The sequence below is a fragment of the Gigantopelta aegis genome, chromosome 3 (assembly GCF_016097555.1).
Source record: "Gigantopelta aegis isolate Gae_Host chromosome 3, Gae_host_genome, whole genome shotgun sequence".
NCBI lineage: Eukaryota > Metazoa > Mollusca > Gastropoda > Neomphalida > Peltospiridae > Gigantopelta > Gigantopelta aegis.
This window is the reverse complement of record NC_054701.1, coordinates 20,162,046-20,183,090: the sequence shown is the minus strand read 5'-3', so window position 1 is coordinate 20,183,090 and position 21,045 is coordinate 20,162,046. Positions and strand designations below refer to the sequence as shown.

General features: G+C 38.2%; 1 protein-coding gene across 2 annotated transcripts in view; it reads left to right on the top strand.

Moving 5' to 3' along the window:
- Window positions 1-20,131, top strand: part of LOC121367666 (somatomedin-B and thrombospondin type-1 domain-containing protein-like) — an 89,780-nt gene extending 69,649 nt beyond the window's left edge. For both annotated transcript variants that reach the window (XM_041491973.1, XM_041491974.1), the window contains exons 3-4: window positions 9,596-9,719; window positions 15,152-20,131. In XM_041491973.1, the coding sequence (XP_041347907.1) occupies window positions 9,596-9,719; window positions 15,152-15,440 (413 nt within the window). In that variant the 3' untranslated portion in view covers window positions 15,441-20,131. The remainder of the gene's footprint in view (window positions 1-9,595; window positions 9,720-15,151) is intronic.
- Window positions 20,132-21,045: the final 914 nt, after the last annotated feature.

Genomic DNA, 21,045 nt, shown 5'->3' with positions numbered 1-21,045 from the left:
GCAGTTCCTCCAATCATCCACACACGGCATTTCATGTCTCCAAAGAGATGGACCAGAAGAAGTAGAACATCTGTCTTGGCAATATACCACTATCTGCTTATATCCCGCACATTTGGCCTCGAGACCATGCAAAATGAGCCTTGCGTCTGCTTCTTCGTGGTCACAACTAAGAGTTGAAATGTGTCCTCTAGATGTAGATACAACCTTTTCAGTAGAGCTGAAACCACCACCTACCACCACTTCACAGTTTGAGGATACTTGCTCTGATCTACCCATCAGGTTATCAGATAGAAATGAAGCAAGGTCTGCTTTGTTTTCACTCAAAGCAATAAACTGCGGCCACACATGTGGAAGTGGCACTTCACCACTAGTGATCGACTTACGGATTGATTTCTTAGTTTTTCTGCCTCTCTTGACTCTGGTCTGTGTCTTGATGGAGCCGGAACCAATGTATCGGTCGAAGATCACATCTACCCTAGTAGCACCTTGATCAAAGTGCCTAAACACTGTTTTGGCAAATACATCTGAGTAGTCTGCAAATGTCCTACAACCAGCTGGTTTGCCTAATCTCTGAATAAGTGCATGCCCATCTATGAGGACACATGCACCCTGGACAGCATTTTCTATATCTGTAGAACATGTGCTGACATCTTCTGCAAGTATTCCAAGCAAAGCAGATTTGGCATTTCAGTTTCTACTTTCATCTGTCTTTGCCAGTGACAGGGGGACTCCCGCAAGTTCATGCTTCAGGATTTTCTCCATGTTTACCATACGACCTGACTGTAAGGCATTGAACAACCTTTGCATGAGGTGTCTGTTTGCTTTTATTTCTTTTTGGATATTTGCAGCTGTGTTTACCACAGACTTGTAGAGGATTGCAAATGTTTTAGACTTCTGCTTTCTTATTGGAGAAGAGAAAGGTACTGACTTTTCAACTAAGCGATCTGTCACAAAGTCACCAACCACCTTGATGCCACGTGTCTTTACTAAAAGTAGTTGCTCTTGGATGTCTTCAGATGCTATATCTCTAGTAGTCAGTGACGTCAAGTGTTTCGATGTTTGTGACTCTTCGTTGTTGCATTCCGTAGCTATTTCCTGAACAGAAAATACTCCAAATCTGGCAAACTGTTCAACTAGTTTCTTGACATCTTCTTCATCATTCTTCACCTTTGCTGGAAGTGCATCCTTTCGAGTTGATAGCGACTCGTCTTCCTCTTCTACCCCCGACAGCTCCTTTGTTGCATTTGATATTGTGGATCTCTCTCCCCATGTTAAGCAGAACCTGTCACTAGCTGTATCATTTCTTGTAATTCCAATGATCCCATTTGATAGATTGCACAATTTGTTCACCCATTCAGTAGCCTGGTCGATTGGCACCTGGCTGAATTTCCTCTTGCTTTCTTCATAACAAAGTTTCCTTCCATAAACTCTGCATATACCTCAGGAGCGGTTTCATGCAAGGCCAGCATTTCTGCATAGTAGACAGGACCCCATCTGGCGTAGTTGACATGATCGTACACACTCAACCATGGCAGCATCCTCCCTAGTGTCTGGGTGTGTAGCTTCCAATTGCCATCCCTGTTTGCTCGAATGAAGTCAAGCATGATCTCTACAAGCTCCAAGTAGGTGGTCCAATATGCATAGTTTGGATCGCTGATGAACAAGTCATCAAACGCCTTCCAAAGCTTCTGCATGTCTTGACACATCAAGATGTCTGCCAATCTGCACACATTTTCACATATGACTTCTTCATTCTTGGGATTCGTCTCAATGAGTTCATGTATTGATGAGACCTGTTCATCCACTTCTGCCGGGCATCGTTCACCAGCCCATCTCCGGAATGCTGACCACTTGATTTGGCAGAGAGCCTCGTATGCTAACATGTGGCCACGGACCGCTCTGTAGTATGCCTTTCCCTCCATGATAGCATATGTAGAATTTTGCGCAAAGATTCCAGCCTCCACCCAAACATCATCTAAGCCAGCACACTCAACATGTTGACCAATTGCTTTCAAGAAGTTGAAGAGAATGTACAAGCCACCCATCAGTACTATGACATTATCATATTTCTCAGGATTTGACCAGCACAGCTCCTTTGACCGAATGTACAGGGGTAGATCTCCAACGATAATCACATGTTTTTGCCCCAGGTGTTGAGCAATCTTCTGAAATCGATTCAGTAGTGTAGTAACAGTGACATTGTTGTCTGCAGGAGCCTGGAGTATGGGCATCATGCCAGCTGTTGTAGTTGGTGCGTCTACTTTACTGCAATGCTCATTGAAAGCTGACCAAGAGGGAAACTTCTGGTCGGTCGTACTGTACATTCTGCACAAGATCCATGCCTGATTTAGACCATGACTCAGTCCTTGTATTTCATCTATTCCCCATTGATCCAGCTGAATCTTACCAGGGAGGATAGGTGTGGGTCATCTGCCAGAGCCTTCTATGCATGTGTCCAATTCATGTAGCTTCTGAAGAAGGTTTGAATCTGGTGTCCTGTTTCGTTCAATTGTCTGTGGTGTGTTCTTTTGTGGTGCTGCAGGGCCACTCTGCCACAGAACACATTGGGTGCTGTGGAATGTGTTCTTCCCATCTATCGTTTCTTCAAGGACATCAATGTTGTCAAATGATGCTATGACAATACGACCAAACTGATAGGGAACAATTCCATTAGGAATGTATACGTACCCATTCTGCTCATATCGTTGTAGAATATGATTTGCAAGTGTTGTGTCTACCCGACGCACTATGTCTATGCCAATAGTGTGTCCAGCAGCATGAAACAAGTTGACTAGTTTTTCTGATCGTGTAGCCTGGTGCAGAGCTAAGCCAAGACCCACATGTTTAGGGGTCAACTTCCTTTTCTTAGATGCAATGTATACAATATCTTGAGCAATACTGCATATCGTCGTTTGCTTATCATGTTCCTCTTCTTCAGAATCCTCCATATCCAGTGCACTATCACCTCCAAACAACACACACAAGAATAGATGTAGGCTATTTGGAATCACTCTGAACACATGTTCATCATCAATGCCATAACAGCCCGACTCGTGCCCTGGTGTGTCATTTAAGTCTGTACGCAAATGAAGAGCTGTATGGACGATCTCCTGGAGAGGTGTAACACCTGGTACCAATGTTGGTAATATTTCATCAGACAGCATTGAAGATGCATCAGAGTCTTCTATTGCAGCTGTTTTTTTTCCAATGTGCGTGCTATGGCAGTATCTGACAGGTGAGTGGGGTACAGTAGGAGCGGTGCTGTTGGATTCAATGTGCATGCTATGGCAGTATCTGACAGGTGAGTGGGGTACAGTAGGAGCGGTGCTGTTGGATTCAGTGGGCGAACAGTGCTACCTTTAGTGCCAATCATTCTCTTCACATCATCATAGAAACTCTGTCTTCTGGATACATATCTGGCAGGTATGTCTTGGTTCTTTATTTGACACAGTTCCTCACTATAGAAATGCCAAACATTTGCCATGTCATACACATAACCTCGTGATAAGCCTTGTAGTATCTCAGAACATAGTTCATCCATGCAGTGGTCTTGAGTATGCTTAGTTTGACAACTTTGTTTGACTTTGTTTGCATCTCGCTGAAATTTGACCCAACAGTCAAGGTGATATTTACCTTCCTCGGCGCATAGATCTGATACCACTCCTGCTAGTCTTACACGCATCGTCACATCATGCACAGCTAATTGAAGGATCTTCTGAGATGTCTTATCATATTCAACTGTTCTCAGAAGATGAGGTCTTCCTGGTATTTGACAAAACATGCACAAGTTCCAGTCCATCTTTATACACGATGACCTTGATCGGCGTGCATCTGCAGTAAACGAACTACTTCCTTGACTTTGTTCTGACTTTTGTCTCAACCTTTCAAGCTTTGATTCTGATGTAAATGTTGCATAACATGATTTATGCCACACTGATTCACTGGCCCACTCTTCATCATCCAGACTAGTTAGTTTTTCCAATAGTTTGATTGAATCGGTGTCTTCAAGCCTCTTTCTTTCATAAAAAGCATGTTTAACACGTTCCTTCCCTTGTGGTGTGCTCGTCCTTAAGATCTCGCCTTTTTGCATTCTCTGGTCACAGAATAAACACAGATGTCCTGATGCACCAGCTGCCTTTCGTTTAGATTTCAAAACACCAACCGGCTCCATGTCTATTCTCTATGCTTGTCTGAAATTAATTGAACATCATGTTACCGAAATTTGCAGACATAATTACTCATATCAGGAGATAATCATAAATATTTGTAAATATAAGTTTCCGAGAACTGTGTAGTGAAAACCTACAATTAAAAACAAATTTCATGAAAATCGATTGACTATTGAGGGAGATACAGCACATAAAGATATCTTACCTGTCAAAATCATGAAAATGGCGGCCATTTTAAAAAAAAAAAAAATTGGGGGGCACTTTAACAGCAAAATCCAAACTGGCATCCACCCTAGTGATGTTACCTGAGGTTCACTGAACAAGTCTGGCTAGTTACTTTCATTGTAACACAGAGATGCCATGCTTTTAAATAATTATCTGTGTCGGCTGGCTGACTATTGCCATCATGTAACAAAAAGGTTAACAACAGGTATTAAAACTGTAGCTGTGTTTGCATTTGCATTAGCAAATGATGGTGAAACAAGATTACAGGGTCAGACTTTGAAGTAAGTGAAATCTTTCTCTACCAATTGGGGAAAACAAATTGAATCCATTGAGAGTGAACAGTCAATCGTACAGTCCACTGAACCTCAAGCAAGCACTCTACCACTGGGCTACATCCTGCTAGTATTGGGAATCAGTTGGAATGTCATCACCGATCATCGATTACAATCAGTTCGCAACCTTCAAATACACAATCACAATTATATGAACATAAGGATTTTAATTATAAGGCAGCCCTCTATATTGCTACCGATTTGGTAGCCTATATGATCATTCTTTTTCATCTTGTGACTAAAACTTTTCTATATAAAAAAAGAGAAGTAGGCATCATCTGGCTCAATGATGGAAAAGTTAACATAGTGGGCAGTAAAGACCATGTACCTTTTGTCGTGATCACCGGGATAGAGACTCTACAAATTGCTAATTTTACCTGTAATAACTATTTTAATATATTTTTGTCTACACATGGAAACAAACCCCAACCCCAACAAATTTACATCAATTCCATCAGTAACAATTACAGTTCATGACAATCAATTGTACATTTTTATAATCGATCCTCACATCGGTAGAGCCCAAGCAACCAATTTTCAATCATAATCAATCATTGGAAAATCACTATGGTGGTGTCATGGTTAAGCCATCGGACATAAGGCTGGTAGGTACAGGGTTCACAGCCCAGTACCGGCTCTCACCCAAAGTGAGTTTTAACAACTTAATGGGTAGGTATAAGACCACTACACCCTCTTCCCTCTCACTAACCACTAACAACTAACTCACTGTCCTGGACAGACAGCCCAGATAACTGAGGTGTGTGCCCAGGACAGTGTGCTTGAACCGTGACTAGATATAAGCACGAAAATAAGTTGAAATGAATGAATGAATAAACTCAAATCTAGTTTAGACCTTTCTGGAAATGTTATAAAAAATTTAACAGAGTTTCAAGTGCAGACTGCAAACTTCAGCCTTGTGTCAGTTTTATGGCACAAATTGGAAAACGTTGAGTTTCTCCGTGTATTGATATGGCTATTGATATGGCCGGTACTTGACAATGATTGTAGACCTCAGGGTTATATATCTCATTGTGTTGTCCAGGCGGACTTCGGGTGGTGTCAAGTGGCAAAACAATCACACAGGACAAAGATACATCCCAGGACCTATGTCTCTGCACGTTACACAGACCACCACATCCAGTTGGGTTTGTGTCAGTACTGTTTACCAAGACCAAAACATACCCAGACCGGACACACTGCTGGTCCTGTACTTGAAAGACTGTATACTTTCACGTGTGTTTGATGAGCCAAATCTGCATGTTGTAAATCAGACTTTAATAAATCAAATGTCATAATGTAAAACATAAAAAAGGTAAAAGATAGTAACTAAGTTTAGTTTTTGCTATTAAGAGAGTGTAGAATCAGTTTGTGAAATAAACAATGTCAATTTAGTAACTTCCTATTGTTAATAGATGATGATAAAATGTATTTCAGCTCATATTAAAACAAGGTAAAAGATAAAATTTGTTTTGTTTAATGACACCACTAGAGCTCATTGATGTCACTACTGGATGTAAAAAATCTGCTACAATTTCCATTAGCAGCAAGTGATCTTCAGATGTACATTCCCTCAGACAGGACAGCACATACCATACATACAATATTTGTTAGAAATAAATTTTCAAGCTGATATTGCTAATCAAAATTTTGAAACAAAATATTTCCTGATAGTAAAAAAATACATTTGTGCATCAACTTATTTTTAACAATTGCAGACTATGGTGCATGATTGATCTAGCATTGATTCTCGTTAGTGGGACCATTCAGTTATTGCTCATTGCTAATTCACCACAACTGGTATATCAAAGGTCTTAGTATGTGCTATCCTGTCTGTGGAATGGTGCATATAAAAGATCCCTTGCCACTAATGGAAAAGTTTAGCAGGTTTCACCTCTAATATATGTCAGAATTACCAAATGTTTGACATCCAATAGCTGATGATTAATAAATCAGTGTGCTCTACTAGTGTCTTCAAGGGAAACAAAGCATAACTTGTTAAAGTATAACAGTTACAACTTGATATAATTTCTCACTAAAATACATTAATAAATTTCTCTCAAATTGAAAACAACTGTCATATTGCAGGTAACAAAATTTCTTGCCCATTGGACAGGTTTATCCAGGTTTTGCACGGTGTTAGAAATATCTTGTCTGACCCTATGGCTAGATAAATCTGTCCGACCCGAGGGCTAGATGATTTCTACATACGCATGACGTCGTAACTCATGTTTTACGACGATTAACGTCATAACTAATGGCTTTTAAAATGCTGTTTGCTATTTCATGTTGTATCATTTAAAAAAAATATTTAAACAAATGAATATTTTCAACTTTATATTTATTGGTAAGTTGAACATTACATATTTATGTCGTTGCATAAGGTGGACTATATTTTTTTGTGTATGAGTAAATGAGTTTGCAGGTGAAATTTAACGAATCGTTCTACAATAAACAAACCATACCTTACAAAATTAATGTTTTGTTACTGTAATTAAATGGGCAAGGTAAAGAATCAATCACCGTTGTGAGGTATAGATAACGCAATCCCAACCCTCGGGATAGATTCTATTAATATTTGTGCATCAACATTTAAAATAACAACTGCAGACTATGAGCAGTTGTTAAAAAAAAGAAGAAAAAAAAAGGACAAAAAGATGCCAGACCAATATATGAGTGCAGACGTATCTTTTACTACAACTATTATCTGGTGATTTGCAGTTGAGCTGAGTCAGCAGAGGATATTTCAATAGGCGTAGTAGTTCACCGAGTATTGTGGACTTCATAAAACATTCTCTAGCTGACAGGCAACACTTAGTCCTGTTGGACCGGATCGGCCAGTGTTTGTATAGGGCCTCATTGAACACAAATCTACACAGACTGAGTCAGGTTGAGACATCAAATTCCCTTGTAACAAATCACAGTTAAAAGTTGGTTTGGGTTAACGACACCACTAGAGCACATTGATTTATTAATCATCGACTATTGGATGTCAAACATTTTGTAATTTTTGACTCGTATACCAATCATGGGTTACTGGTTGGGACAGAAAGGAATCCAATATGAGAATAGGTCCACTGAGGAGGTTCGATCCTACAATGCAAGCACCTCAAGTGAGTGCTCTACTAACTGCGCTCAATCCAACCCAAATCAGATAGTTCTGTGTCAAAATTTGAGGTGCACCAACATATGTTTACAGAGTAAAAACAACTGCGACACTGGTTAGTAGTAATATCTGACATTGATTATTTGTGTCGATAATTAAGTATTGCCATTAAATGAATACATTTTTATTCAGTATACTGTTTTAATGCAACATACACTAGAAGCTGAAACCCATGCAGGATACCCCCACAAATGAGACTACGATGTTCAGCAAATATGAAGGTTGCTAATAAAAATATTTGTGAAACCTCATGAAAGGCCATGTGACCCCTAGTTTTCTTGCAGGTAGATTAAATGTGTGGTGCCACACTTTTTATTGGTGTACTGCCTGGGTGTGCTGATACGCTGCTTATATTGGTTTTATTTTGAAATGTTAATATCACTGGATATGGGAATTGATGTGATACAAGAAAGCCATCACAAGTTGTCGCCTCTGTATATAGTGTTTGATTTTAAAATCCCTTACTGATAACTTTTTTTGGGTCTCACATTGATGAAGTAAAAAGGTGAGATACAGGTATATTTTTCTGATGGTGGTCATGGCTGGGGTGGCAACAACATCAACTTTTGCATTTGACTCAATTGTAAAGTTTTGCATCATTAAAACATGATTTATGGTTGCACATATGGATGTTCATCTTAATGCATATGAAAAAAAAAAAAAAAAAAAAAAAATGTGCCCCTTCCCCTACTGGAGGACAAAAATGTATTCTTTTTTTGTCCTACTCTATATGAAGATAAAATTATGGCTTGTGCCCCCCCCACTAGAGGTTGTGACCCCCCTCCACTGGTGGTTGTGATCTCCTCCCCCCACACACACTCCTATGGGACTGACTATAGGACCATGTGCCCCTTTAAGATACATGAAACATCTGCTCTGACTGTGGTACACAGCACAACATGACACAGTCACAGTCTGTGAAGTTATTTTATACCTCTGAATCAAGATAATAAAGAGATTAGGATAATGACACATTAATAGTCCATTTCCTTCATCATTTTCGCAACAATTGCACACATTATAAAATCATGTGTTAGGAGAGGTTTAAAAACAACAATAAAACCCCCACAATTTTTACTATGCTGTAAAGTATATTTATATATACAGCACATTTTGAATTTTATGGGGTTTTTTGTTGTTGCTTTTTTAGCATTTTTTTGCTGATACATGTATGAGTGTAGTCGTTCATTTCTAATTTCATACTTTCTGCATAAATAATAATAGCATTCAGAGATTCTGAATCTCTATTTGTTATATTAAAATAAAGTTGCATAATGATATATCAGTCATGGTGCACTGGCTGAAACGGGAAATAGCCCAAAGGGCCTACTGACAGGGATTGATCTTAGACCAGGCGAGCACTTTACCACTGGGCAATGTCCCACTCAATGCGACTGTTTACATGACTGTTTACTTCACTGTTTACATGACTGTTTACACAACTGTTTACTTCACTGTTTACATGGCTGTTTACATGACTGTTTACTTCACTGTTTACACAGTGAGCAAGCACAGTACAATTTCAATATTCCAGAGTTATGCAAAGATTATGTCAAGTATGGGATCGATTAATTTGTTGTTAAATATATAATAGCACTTCTGCCTGTGATATAACACATTTAATATATGTCACTGTTTGCTACCAGTTATAAAAAGTGTATACTAAACAACAAAAGAAATATATGTTGTTGTTTTTTCATTTTCAGAAAGGGGCCAAATATTACCTGTGAAGTACGGTATTTTCCGATCTAGTAAGGAATATGCCCCATGGAAGGGAATTCTGAAGAATCTTTACGGAAGAAATTACAACCAGATTTTGAAAAGAGCAACGTAAGTTTTCAAAGTTTAAATTTCAATGCATTTGATATGTATGAGTCACGTTTTGAATCAAGAGTGACATGACTTCCACATGTCAAGTGACCTACACCCAAATCCATCCCTGGCATGTACTGCAGGTGTCTTGACCCTGGCTTCATGCTTACAGAACCTTTATTGGTGGGTATACTTGAGGCTTGAATGTAAATGGTATGAAAATAGATGTTTTACATTAGGCCAAAACAATAAATGGTGTGTTTCCAGTAACCCAACCAACCCTAATTTTAACTAAACAATATTTCTTCATTTCTTAATAAATTTTTTCGGGTTTCCTCTCTAAGACTATATATCAGAATTACCACATGTTTGACATCCAGTAGCTGATGATTAATAAATCAATGTGCTCAAGTGGTGGTGTTAAACAAAACAAACTTTAATTAAAAATTTTCTAATGCAATATGAATAAAAAATACTTTTAAAAACCCACCCTCCCTGTCCTAATGTTTTTTGACATGTTACTAGAAATACACTATTTAAAAAACAACAACAACAACATTGGGGGCCTTATTCCCCCCCCCCCCCCCCCACACACACACACTTCACACACACACACATGCATGATGAAAGTTGAGATGTTAACTCGCCTTGATCCACCCTATTCAGCCCTGACAGTATAAACGATCACACTGACCGAGTCGGCATCATTTTACCTTTTAAAGAGGTAATTTCAAATACATTAATCTGAGGTCAGAAGCATGTTTGGTTTGTGGGTTATCCGAGTCACTTCAACAGAGATAAGACTTAACACCACAAGCTGTGGCTGTACCTGTTGTGGTTTTGTCTCACGGTAACAGATCAAATCATGCTACTTTTACAGGACTTAGTAGTGAAGTGTTGGGAAAAGCTACAGCTCAGTGGGTAGAAACGTTAAAGTTTGTTTTGTTTAACAACACCACTAGAGCACATTGATTTATTAATCATAAGCTACTGGATGTCAAACAATTGGCAATTTTGATATATAGTCTTAGATAGGAAACAGACTACATTTTTCCATTAGTAGCAAGGGATTTTTTTATATGCACCATCCCATAGACAGGATAGCACATACCACAACCTTTCATATACTAGTTGTGGTGCACTGGCTGGAACGAGAAATAGCCCAGTGGGCCCACTGGCAGGGATCGATCTCCGACTGACTGCATCAAGCAAACGCTTTACCACTGGGCTACGTCCCGCTCCCAGTGGGTATAGTGCTCACATGAGGTGTGTGGATAGCAGGATTGAAAATATTTAGTGGACCCATTCTCTGATTCACTTTTTGTTTCTTTCTTGTCCTCACCAGTGCCCCCCCCACAATTGGTATATATGAAAGGTCATGGATTTTGCTGTCTTTTCTGTGGAAAAATGCATGCAAAGGATCCCTTCCTGCTAATGGAAAAATGTAGCAGGTTTCCTCTACGAAAATATGTCAGAATTAACAAATGTTTGACATCCAATAGCTGATGTGATGAATTAATCATTCATTTCATTTCAACTTATTTTCGTGCTTATATCCAATTACGGTTCAAGCACGCTATCCTGGGCACACACCTCAGCTATCTGGGCTGTCTGTCAGGGACAGGGGTTAGTGGTTAGTGAATAATTAATCAATGCCTTAGTGATGTCGTTAAACAAAAGAAACTTTAACTTTGTTAGTGTGGTGGTTAGGCAACTAAGTTGATAGGTACTCAGTCCTATTCCAGTTCTTGCTCCAACCCAGTGAGTTTTCTTGGCACACACACATGTACAATGAATGCAGTGTATGCATGTGACGTGGCTACACAAATTAAAACACTGTTTCCAATAACAACATGTATACTGGATGAAAGCTGAACTTTGTGCCCAGAACAGTAAGCTTAAACTGTAAATAGTTATAATCACCAAAACAGGTTTGTCCTTAACAAGTAAGATTTGTCTACCAAATAGTACATCATGATTATTATAATCATTACTAAATATCAGATAATTTTTAAAGCAGGTTCTTTTTTTTTAAATTTATATTTTAAATAGTTTATTGTCCCAGAAATGTGTTATGGTGATGTCAGGGTTAGAGTTCTAAGTTCATTACCTTACATGTTAAATATCTAGCAATGAGACATTATGTAATCTTAATCTGAAAAACCGTATCATTTTGATATAAAAATGAAATGGAGCAATAAAAAGGTAAAGATAAAATATAGAGTACAAGAGATAAGGTAAGGATAAAAAGATGGGTAGATATACTGACGTCATGATTTAAAAAAAATGTCATGACAGTACTAAGTGTCTCAACTATTAATCAAGCTTTCCAATTGTCGTCCAATTGATTCTTGGGTGTCAAAATAATTAAATTCTTTTCATCAAACAAATTCTTTTATTGAAACTACAGACTTGTTCATTGTTACTTGCACAACCTATAATTCATCATAACATACAAAGAAGCAGAATAACAGTATAAAATATGGGTAGTGCTCAACGTTTGTGCATTGTGTGTATTATATGGATCTACATTATAGCTTACATGGGAGGTTTGTAGGACAACAGTGCTGTCAGCACATTTTTAGCAGGTTTGTAGGACAACAGTGCTATCAGCATATATTTAACAAGAAATTTATTGCTATTCGTATCTTGATGGTGTTTTATTGGCTATGCTGTTTATTAATGTGTTGAAGTTGTAAGTCTGCCATCATGTGTGGTAAATGTGTTGTGACGTCTGGAGAGATCCTGCGTTATTGAGGACCACCTGGGTATGCGTTTCATAGAAACATGTAGGTGAATCATGACGCTCTTTCATCACTGATGTACTAGTTTTCTGTGTGGATGATTTCAGTAATTCTTGTTTTTATGTGTGGGAGTCCTATTACTATAGTTAAGTCATCTTTTCTATCCTTTTTACCATCTGTCTGTTTATCCATCAGTCCATTCATTCATTAATTGAAATATTCTACTTTAGAAGTGACTTCATATCCATCCATCCATCCATCCATCCATCTGTCCATCCATCTGTCCATCCAACCATCCATCCATCCATCCATCCATCCATCCATCCATCCATCCATCCATCCATCCATCCACCCATCCATTCATCCATCCATCCATCCATCTACCAATCCATTCACCCACCAATCCATCCATCCAAACCCACCCACACACCCATCCATCCATTCAAACCAACCAACCAGCCAACCAACTGCTCGTAACCTACCCAACCACTCTAAAACCCACCCACCCACACACCCATCCATCCATCCATCCATCCATCCATCCATCCATCCATCCATCCATCCATCTATCCTTTCATCCATCCATCCATCCATACATCCTTTTATCCATCCATCTATCCTTTCATCCATCTGTCCATCCATGCATCCATCCAGAACCCAAGAACCTACCCATCCATCCATCCATCCATAACCCACCCATACAACACACCGACACACCCACAAATTCATCCATCCATCCATCTACCAATCCATTCACCAATCTGCTCCATCCATCCATCTATCAATCTGCTCCATCGATCCACCCACCCACCCACCCAACTATCCATCCACCCATCCATTCAGGCATCTATCCAACAACCCATCCATCCATCCACCCATCCATCCATCCATCCATTCAGGCATCTATCCAACAACCCATCCATCCATCCATCCACCCAGCTATCCATCCATTCAGGCATCTATCCAACAACCCATCCATGCATCCATCCATCCATCCATCCATTCAGGCATCTATCCAACAACCCATCCATCCATCCATCCATCCATCCATCCATTCAGGCATCTATCCAACAATCCATCCACCCATCCATCCATCCATTCAGGCATCTATCCAACAACCCATCCATCCATCCATCCATCCATTCAGGCATCTATCCTACAACCCATCCATCCATCCATCCATCCATCCATCCATCCACCCACCCACCCATCCATCCATCCACCCATCCATCCAGGCATCTATCCAACAATCCATCCATCCATCCACCCATCCATCCATCCATTCAGGCATCTATCCAACAACCCATCCATCCATCCATCCATCCATCTATCCTACAACCCATCCATCCATCCATCCATCCATCCATCCATCCATCCATCCATCCATCCATTCAGGCATCTATCCAACAACCTATCCATCCATCCATCCATCCATTCAGGCATCTATCCAACCATCCATCCACCCATCCATCCATCCATCCATCCACCCATCCATCCAGGCATCTATCCAACAACCCATCCATCCATCCACCCATCCATCCATTCAGACATCTATCCAACAACCCATCCATCCATCCATCCACCCACCCACCCATCCACCCACCCATCCATCCATCCATCCATCCATCCATCCATCCATCCATCCATCCATCCATCCATTCAGGCATCTATCCAACAACCTATCCATCCATCCATCCATCCATTCAGGCATCTATCCAACCATCCATCCACCCATCCATCCATCCATCCATCCACCCATCCATCCAGGCATCTATCCAACAACCCATCCATCCATCCACCCATCCATCCATTCAGACATCTATCCAACAACCCATCCATCCATCCATCCACCCACCCACCCATCCACCCACCCATCCATCCATCCATCCATCCATCCATCCATCCATCCATCCATCCATCCATTCCGACATCTATCCATCCATTTAGGCATCTATCCAACAACCCATTCATCCATCCATCCATCCATTCAGGCATTTATCCAACAACCCATCCATCCATCCATCCATCCATCCATCCATCCATTCAGGCATCTATCCAACAACCCATCCATCCATCCATCCATCCATCCATTCAGGCATCTATCCAACAACCCATCCATCCATCCATCCATCCACCCATCCATCCATTCAGGCATCTATCCAACAACCCATCCATCCATCCATCCATCCCCCCACTATCCATTCAGGCATCTATCCAACAACCCATCCATCCATCCATCCATCCACCCATCCATCCACCCATCCATCCATTCAGGCATCTATCCAACAACCAATCCATCCATTCAGATATTTCTCCAACAACCCATACATCCATTCAGGCATCTCTCCAACAACCCATCCATTTATGCAGTTGATTACTATACATGTTCATCCATTCTTCCCTAGATGTATTCCCTTCTTAAAAGAAAGCATCTTTTGCAGGGGTTAGAATATGTCTTTACATACGGAACGTACATGCATCTTCAGTTTTCATTATTGTGATTGCTATCCAAACTGCCCTCTATTGCAGGTTAAACAGTTTGAGCTGAATTTAAAAAGCCTGTTTATGTCTTACACATGTGTAACTATGTACATATACAATGCTTAAACAACTGTGTTTAAGAAAAACAGGCTTTGTAAATTAGGTCCGTTTTGTTTAATTACTAAGCATGTGAAATATTTACCTTGATGTCCGTGTTTATTTCAGGTACTACTCCACGTACCTGATCACCAGCACTCGTGATGCCTGCTTCGACAAGGCCGACGCCCCCTGGGCCAACTTCCTGAAGAAAGGTGTGCACGTCTGTGTGGAGTGCCAGCCCACTGCCATGGACCGCGATAGAGGCTTGCGCTGCATAGGCCATGGTGTGAAAAACATGCTCACGGAGTGGTCCGCAGTCAATGTGCCACACTGCCGCGGGGAGTGGACGATGCAGAAACCACATGAATCGGGGACCTGCCAACAGGACAATGAAAATGCATTCATTTTCATCTGATTGGGTGCGAGAACCAATGGATAAAGGAAACATTGGATTTTTGGTTTTCCAATTTGAACACGTAAAAATGTGCTGATTAAGTTTTCATAATGTGGCATTACTTAATGGTTAATCTGGCTGTCAAGAAGGTTTAGAGGTTGATGATACTAATAAGTTAAAAGGTTAGGAACAGAGGGAGATTTTTTCGAATAGTGTGTGTTAGATTTTGATAACTCTTGTGTCATTGTTTGGTGGTTAAGCTTCTCCACCATTAGAACACATCTAACATAGGATGGTTTGCTCCATTATAGCAGTTTTCCAATTTTTGAAGCAGGGAATACAACTTTACAGTTTTCTGTAAATGCTCTTATAATTCATTATCTACAGTTCAACCTGTCTTGTACGACTGAGGTACCTGCAATGACCTTTGTTAAGGTCAGTCTTACTTTCCATTCAGAGAAAGCTTTTTGAGAAGCTTGCCTGTTGTGGATAGTGAATAACCAATCTAATGCGTAAAAAAGGGAACCAGGGGTCAAAATACCACCGTTCCAACTGGTTTTTGCCAGTCAATATCACCCTGGGCTGGGATATTTGTTTAGCTGTCATCAACAAGTCTATATACAGATTAGACATATCTAACATGACTCTTTTAAGACATGTTTTTACTCTACAAGGTACCTTTTTAGCAACAGGTTCGACTGTTTATAATGGTTTAACTAGAGATACTGACCACCAATGTATGTAGCAGAGTAGACCCCCACTGGTGTGATGAACGAAAGGAGAAATTGTATAAAACAATCACTTTTTGTATATTCGTCTTTTCCTTGAAATGTAGTGTTGTTGTTTTTAGTGACAGTGTTCAAGGATATGTATACATATTCATCCACATTTAGTGAAGCATTCTAGTATGTAGTCACTCATATTTTTATTATTTTGCATTTACCTCAGCAAACCTGGTGCTCGTTTTTTTTAAATTTTGTTTGTTTGATTTAAACCAGGCCAGTATTCCATCACTATTATGTCTGGTTTCTGTGTCAAAACTTATCAGCTTGAAGATTTAACATGGTATTTTACCTGAGTTTTACAACAAGATATTACCAACTCAGCGAGTGTGTCAAGCTATGGATGACAATTAGATACGTTCTGTAAACGAGTGGTTAAAATAAAATTGAAGCAGACGTGGTGGATTTAGAAGTTTCATTAAAGATTCATAAATATTTACTGCTGAACTAGCTTTTGTGTATTAATCTTGTATTGGAGCATAAATTGTAATAATTAGTGGAGATTTGTAATGGACTATTTTTTGTTTTGTTTTTACAAGTACTTGCCCATGGTAAATTCAGAATTTTCACTTAAGGATTTCAGCATTGAATTCATAAATATTTACTGCTGGACTAGCTTGTACAGTAATAGGACATAAATTATGATAATCATCCACATTTTGCAATGGGCAGTACAGGTTATAGTTTTCAGACTTGTTTTAACTTTAAGAAAAAAATGGTCTTTAGATGGTTATTCAAATAATCTCTTCAAAATGCCCCAAAAGCGGTTTTACTGTGCAGTCAGTGCCTATTAACAGAAGTTAAGCATTTGTCAAAAACCTTGTTCAGTTGCTTGTACAACATTAGTTTTACTTACAAATCGATACATATATAGGAAAAACAAGAAAAATATGTACTTCGTATGAACCCTACTTGACTTCTATGACCAAATCTGTTTTGTAAATTCCTCGAATACTTATGGTCAATGGCATGTCTAGATCCACCACAGTGTGTGTTTGCAAACAAATGACACAACATTTAGTCATAATTTTGTTTTTGTGTTTTACCATATTTTTTTTACATTTAGCTTGAACCAGTTTTGGGTGTTTTGCTTCAAAGTGAATTCCTTTTCATTTGTCACAGTCTGTGTCACAAACATGTTAAGCTTTATTTTTAAAACTTATTCTAATAAAAAAGGAAAATGTTCATACTCAGGTACATGCTAGTTAAGACACCAGACCAAAGTAATTTGTTTTAATGTTTACTATTTTGTGTGTAATTTTGTGTAGTCCCAGCATTACTTCTTAAATCATTAAAACATAAGAATGGTAAAACTGGCATTACCACTGAAATGAAGTGACCAATTTACCAACGAAGTCATGGTATCGTAGATCAGGTTTTGGCATAATCATGTTTGAAACCAGACTGAATTGTGGTTTTAAATGTACTGATAGCTGGCAGTTTGAGTCTCTTGTCGTAGAACAAGCTGTAGATGTCATAGTCTGCTCAAAATTCTCTTAAAGACACTTGTCGGAACCCCACGAAACCCATTAAAATGTTCAGGAAATGTTATGACAAGTCCACCACTGCTGGCCCTGGCCATTTAAGTGGTGTACAAGTGGCTTAGAACTACCAGGTGCCATGGATTTCATTTTTCATCAAATTCTGTTAAATTCATTTGTCAGTTTCCACAACTTTACATAATGGGAATACTACACAAGAATCTGTTTTTCATGGATTTCGTTTAGTGTGCTGATTGATTAATTAATTCGGAATTTGATGCTAACAAATAATACAATTATTATCTGGTCAAGAAAATATATATTTTTAATATATTATGTTTCCAGAACAGTAGATCTGCTTGTTCTAAGGATTTTGTTTTAAAGATTGGTGTTAATTGAAACTAATTGAATTCCTGTGATTTTTCTCGATGGGAATATTAATGAGTATCAGATTGCCAGATTACACTAGAAAAACAAGCTCTGTCTACTTGTCCAGCAATTTGAAATGAATCAATTAACAATTTATTTGCATTATATATGCACCGTGAAATCTCATGAACCCATGTACATACAAGAGTGTGAAGTCGGATCGTAAACCCCCACTGATACCTACACAGATCGTGACATTTTACAGCAATACCAAAAATAATGCTTTAACTCAGTTTGTAAACAAATTACAAGGATTTTAAAATTTTGTTTCTGTTTTTAGTTTCACTGATGAAATGGTGCTTTTTCACTGGCCCCCAAAGCAGACTGTAAGCTCATTTTTTGAACATTTCAGTTGCTTTGGTGACCATTATTTTGTGTCAATGTTATTTTTATTTTATGCTTGCAGCCACATCAAATTGTGACTTATGCTACTAAATGAAAAACAAAAAAGGTTTTAAAGCTTGTTTTTAGTAACGGTTTGGAAAATGAATGCACATGCTCAATGCTTATAACTACGATGTATGTTCGCACCATAAATATATAGTTATTTATATCTAGAAGACCATGTTACATTTATTGTGTGCTATATAAAACAACAACAACAACAACAAACCATCTACTTTGCTCTATAAATGTTGTACTATGATTTTTGCTTACATCCAAGAAAATGGAGTTTTGAGGTATATGGTCAGTGTACTTTAAATTTAATTATTTCCTAGAAAATGGAGTTTGGGATTATGTGGGCATTGTACTGTATTTTGCTATATTTCCTAGAAAATGGAAATTTGGATTATATGGGCATTATACTGTACTTTTCCTATTTCCTAAAAAAGAGAAGCTTTTTAAGTTCATGGGCATTGTACTGATGTTTTCCATATTTCCTAGAAAAGAGAGTCTTGGGTTATATTTGCTTCATCTAGTTCATCTTCCATGTGTTCTGTGTTGTTATAGACTGCAAAAAATAGTATCAACAGTACAACAAGCTCAAAGGCCTTTCCATCTGTGGAATTTGTGCAAACACTTTCACTTTTGAATGTATCAAAAATATATCTAAGCATACAACTTTTGATACTTTTGCAAATTTGACTATCAAAATCCCAACTGTTTTATGTAATAAAGGACAACATAATTTTGTACCATTTCTCAGATATTTAATAGATAAACATGGTACAAGACCATATTGGTTAGTGTTTCAAGTTGCAAATAGTAACTATAACACAAGTTCAGAGGACTTAGTGGACTTGTATTTCAATTACTATGTAGTTAATAGTTATTGCATTTATTCTACATAAGCAATATTTGTATATCTCCTGTCAATATCACTCATCTTTGATGTTATATCTAGTTTGAAAGTGTACCAACTTTATATAGTGGCTTTTTGTACATACGTCTTTTAATGTGTTGTTGCCACTGTTTTATATTCTGTACTAATTGTTTTTCTCAGTTCTTCAGATAGTGCTTGTCTGTAATGTTGTATTAAACTGATTTATCAATAATATTTTTACTATACTAGCACTTATAGTAGTAAACTGTGCAGCACCACAATGGAGGAACTTAAAGAGCTACATGATGTCATCCAAACAGAAAGTTGTAAATGTTTCTCATTTCTTTTATTCAGAGAGAAGTAAAGACATCTTAACCTATAAAGAAATAGAGACTTTTAACTAAACCGGTCACTTAATTAAACAACATCTCTGTGACAGGTAGGAAAAGAGAATTTCCAGCCCTGCTGACAAAATCATGGAAAAGCTTATTTTACATTCTTTTGTTGTATTGGATGTGATTGAATGAACAAAGTAGAGCATGTGTAACAACATAATATTTATTAATATCGTTGTACTTTACATTTGTGCAATAATCACATTTGTACAAGATTTTTCTCTCAATTGAATATTAGTTTTATGTCGTGCAGATCTCTGTCATTTGCACTATGTGGTTTGAGTCTGCAGCTTAGTTTGAAATTTAACCATACAGAACTTACATTTAAATTTTATTTTAAGAAAATAAATATTTCTTCTCATTTGAATTGTCTTTTATTTCAACACTAACCAAGTGAATGTGCATGAATTTGTGCTAGGGTGGGTCTAGACTGTGGTGTGTGAAGTTTTATGGGGTGGTAGTGGGGACTTGGGTCGTGCTTGCACAGAAAATATATCATCAATAAGAAAATGCGTTTGGAGCAGTTGGGTTTTAACCCCAACCCCCTCTTCAATACACCTGCTAACAAAATACAAAAAACAATTTTGGAAAAACACACAGAAGTCATTTCTTTTTTTTAAGTAAGTGCTTTGAAGCTGAGACCCCAAGAATACAACTGGCCAAATTGTATGTGATTTATTCATGCTATAATGTTATTTTGTTTTCTGGGATAACAAATTATATATATATATATATATATATATATATATTTATATACACACAGTAAAACCTCTCAAAACCGGACCCTCTGTAAACCAGAATTCCCTCAAGACCGGACATTTTTCATGGTCCTTTTTTAAAAATCGGTAAAAAACTTAACCTCTCTAAACTGGATACCTTTTAAAACCAGGTGTCCGGTTTAGATGGGTTTCACTGTATATATATACACACACATACATTATATATATATATATATATACACACACAAACATATATATAGCTATAACGTTGTCATTAGAATCAAATTTTCTTTATGGATAATTTACTTTCATTTTTGGAAACAATACTTAAAGTTTTGTTTAATGACAGCACTAGAGCACATTGATTTATTAATCATCAGCTGTTGTATGTCAAACATTTGGTAATTTGACATATAGTCTTAGAGAGGAAATCCGATACATTTTTCAATTAGTAGCAAGGGATCTTTTATATGCACCATCCCATAGACAGGATAACACATACCACAGCCTTTGATATTCCAGTCGTGGTGCAGTAGATGGAACGGGAAATAGTCCA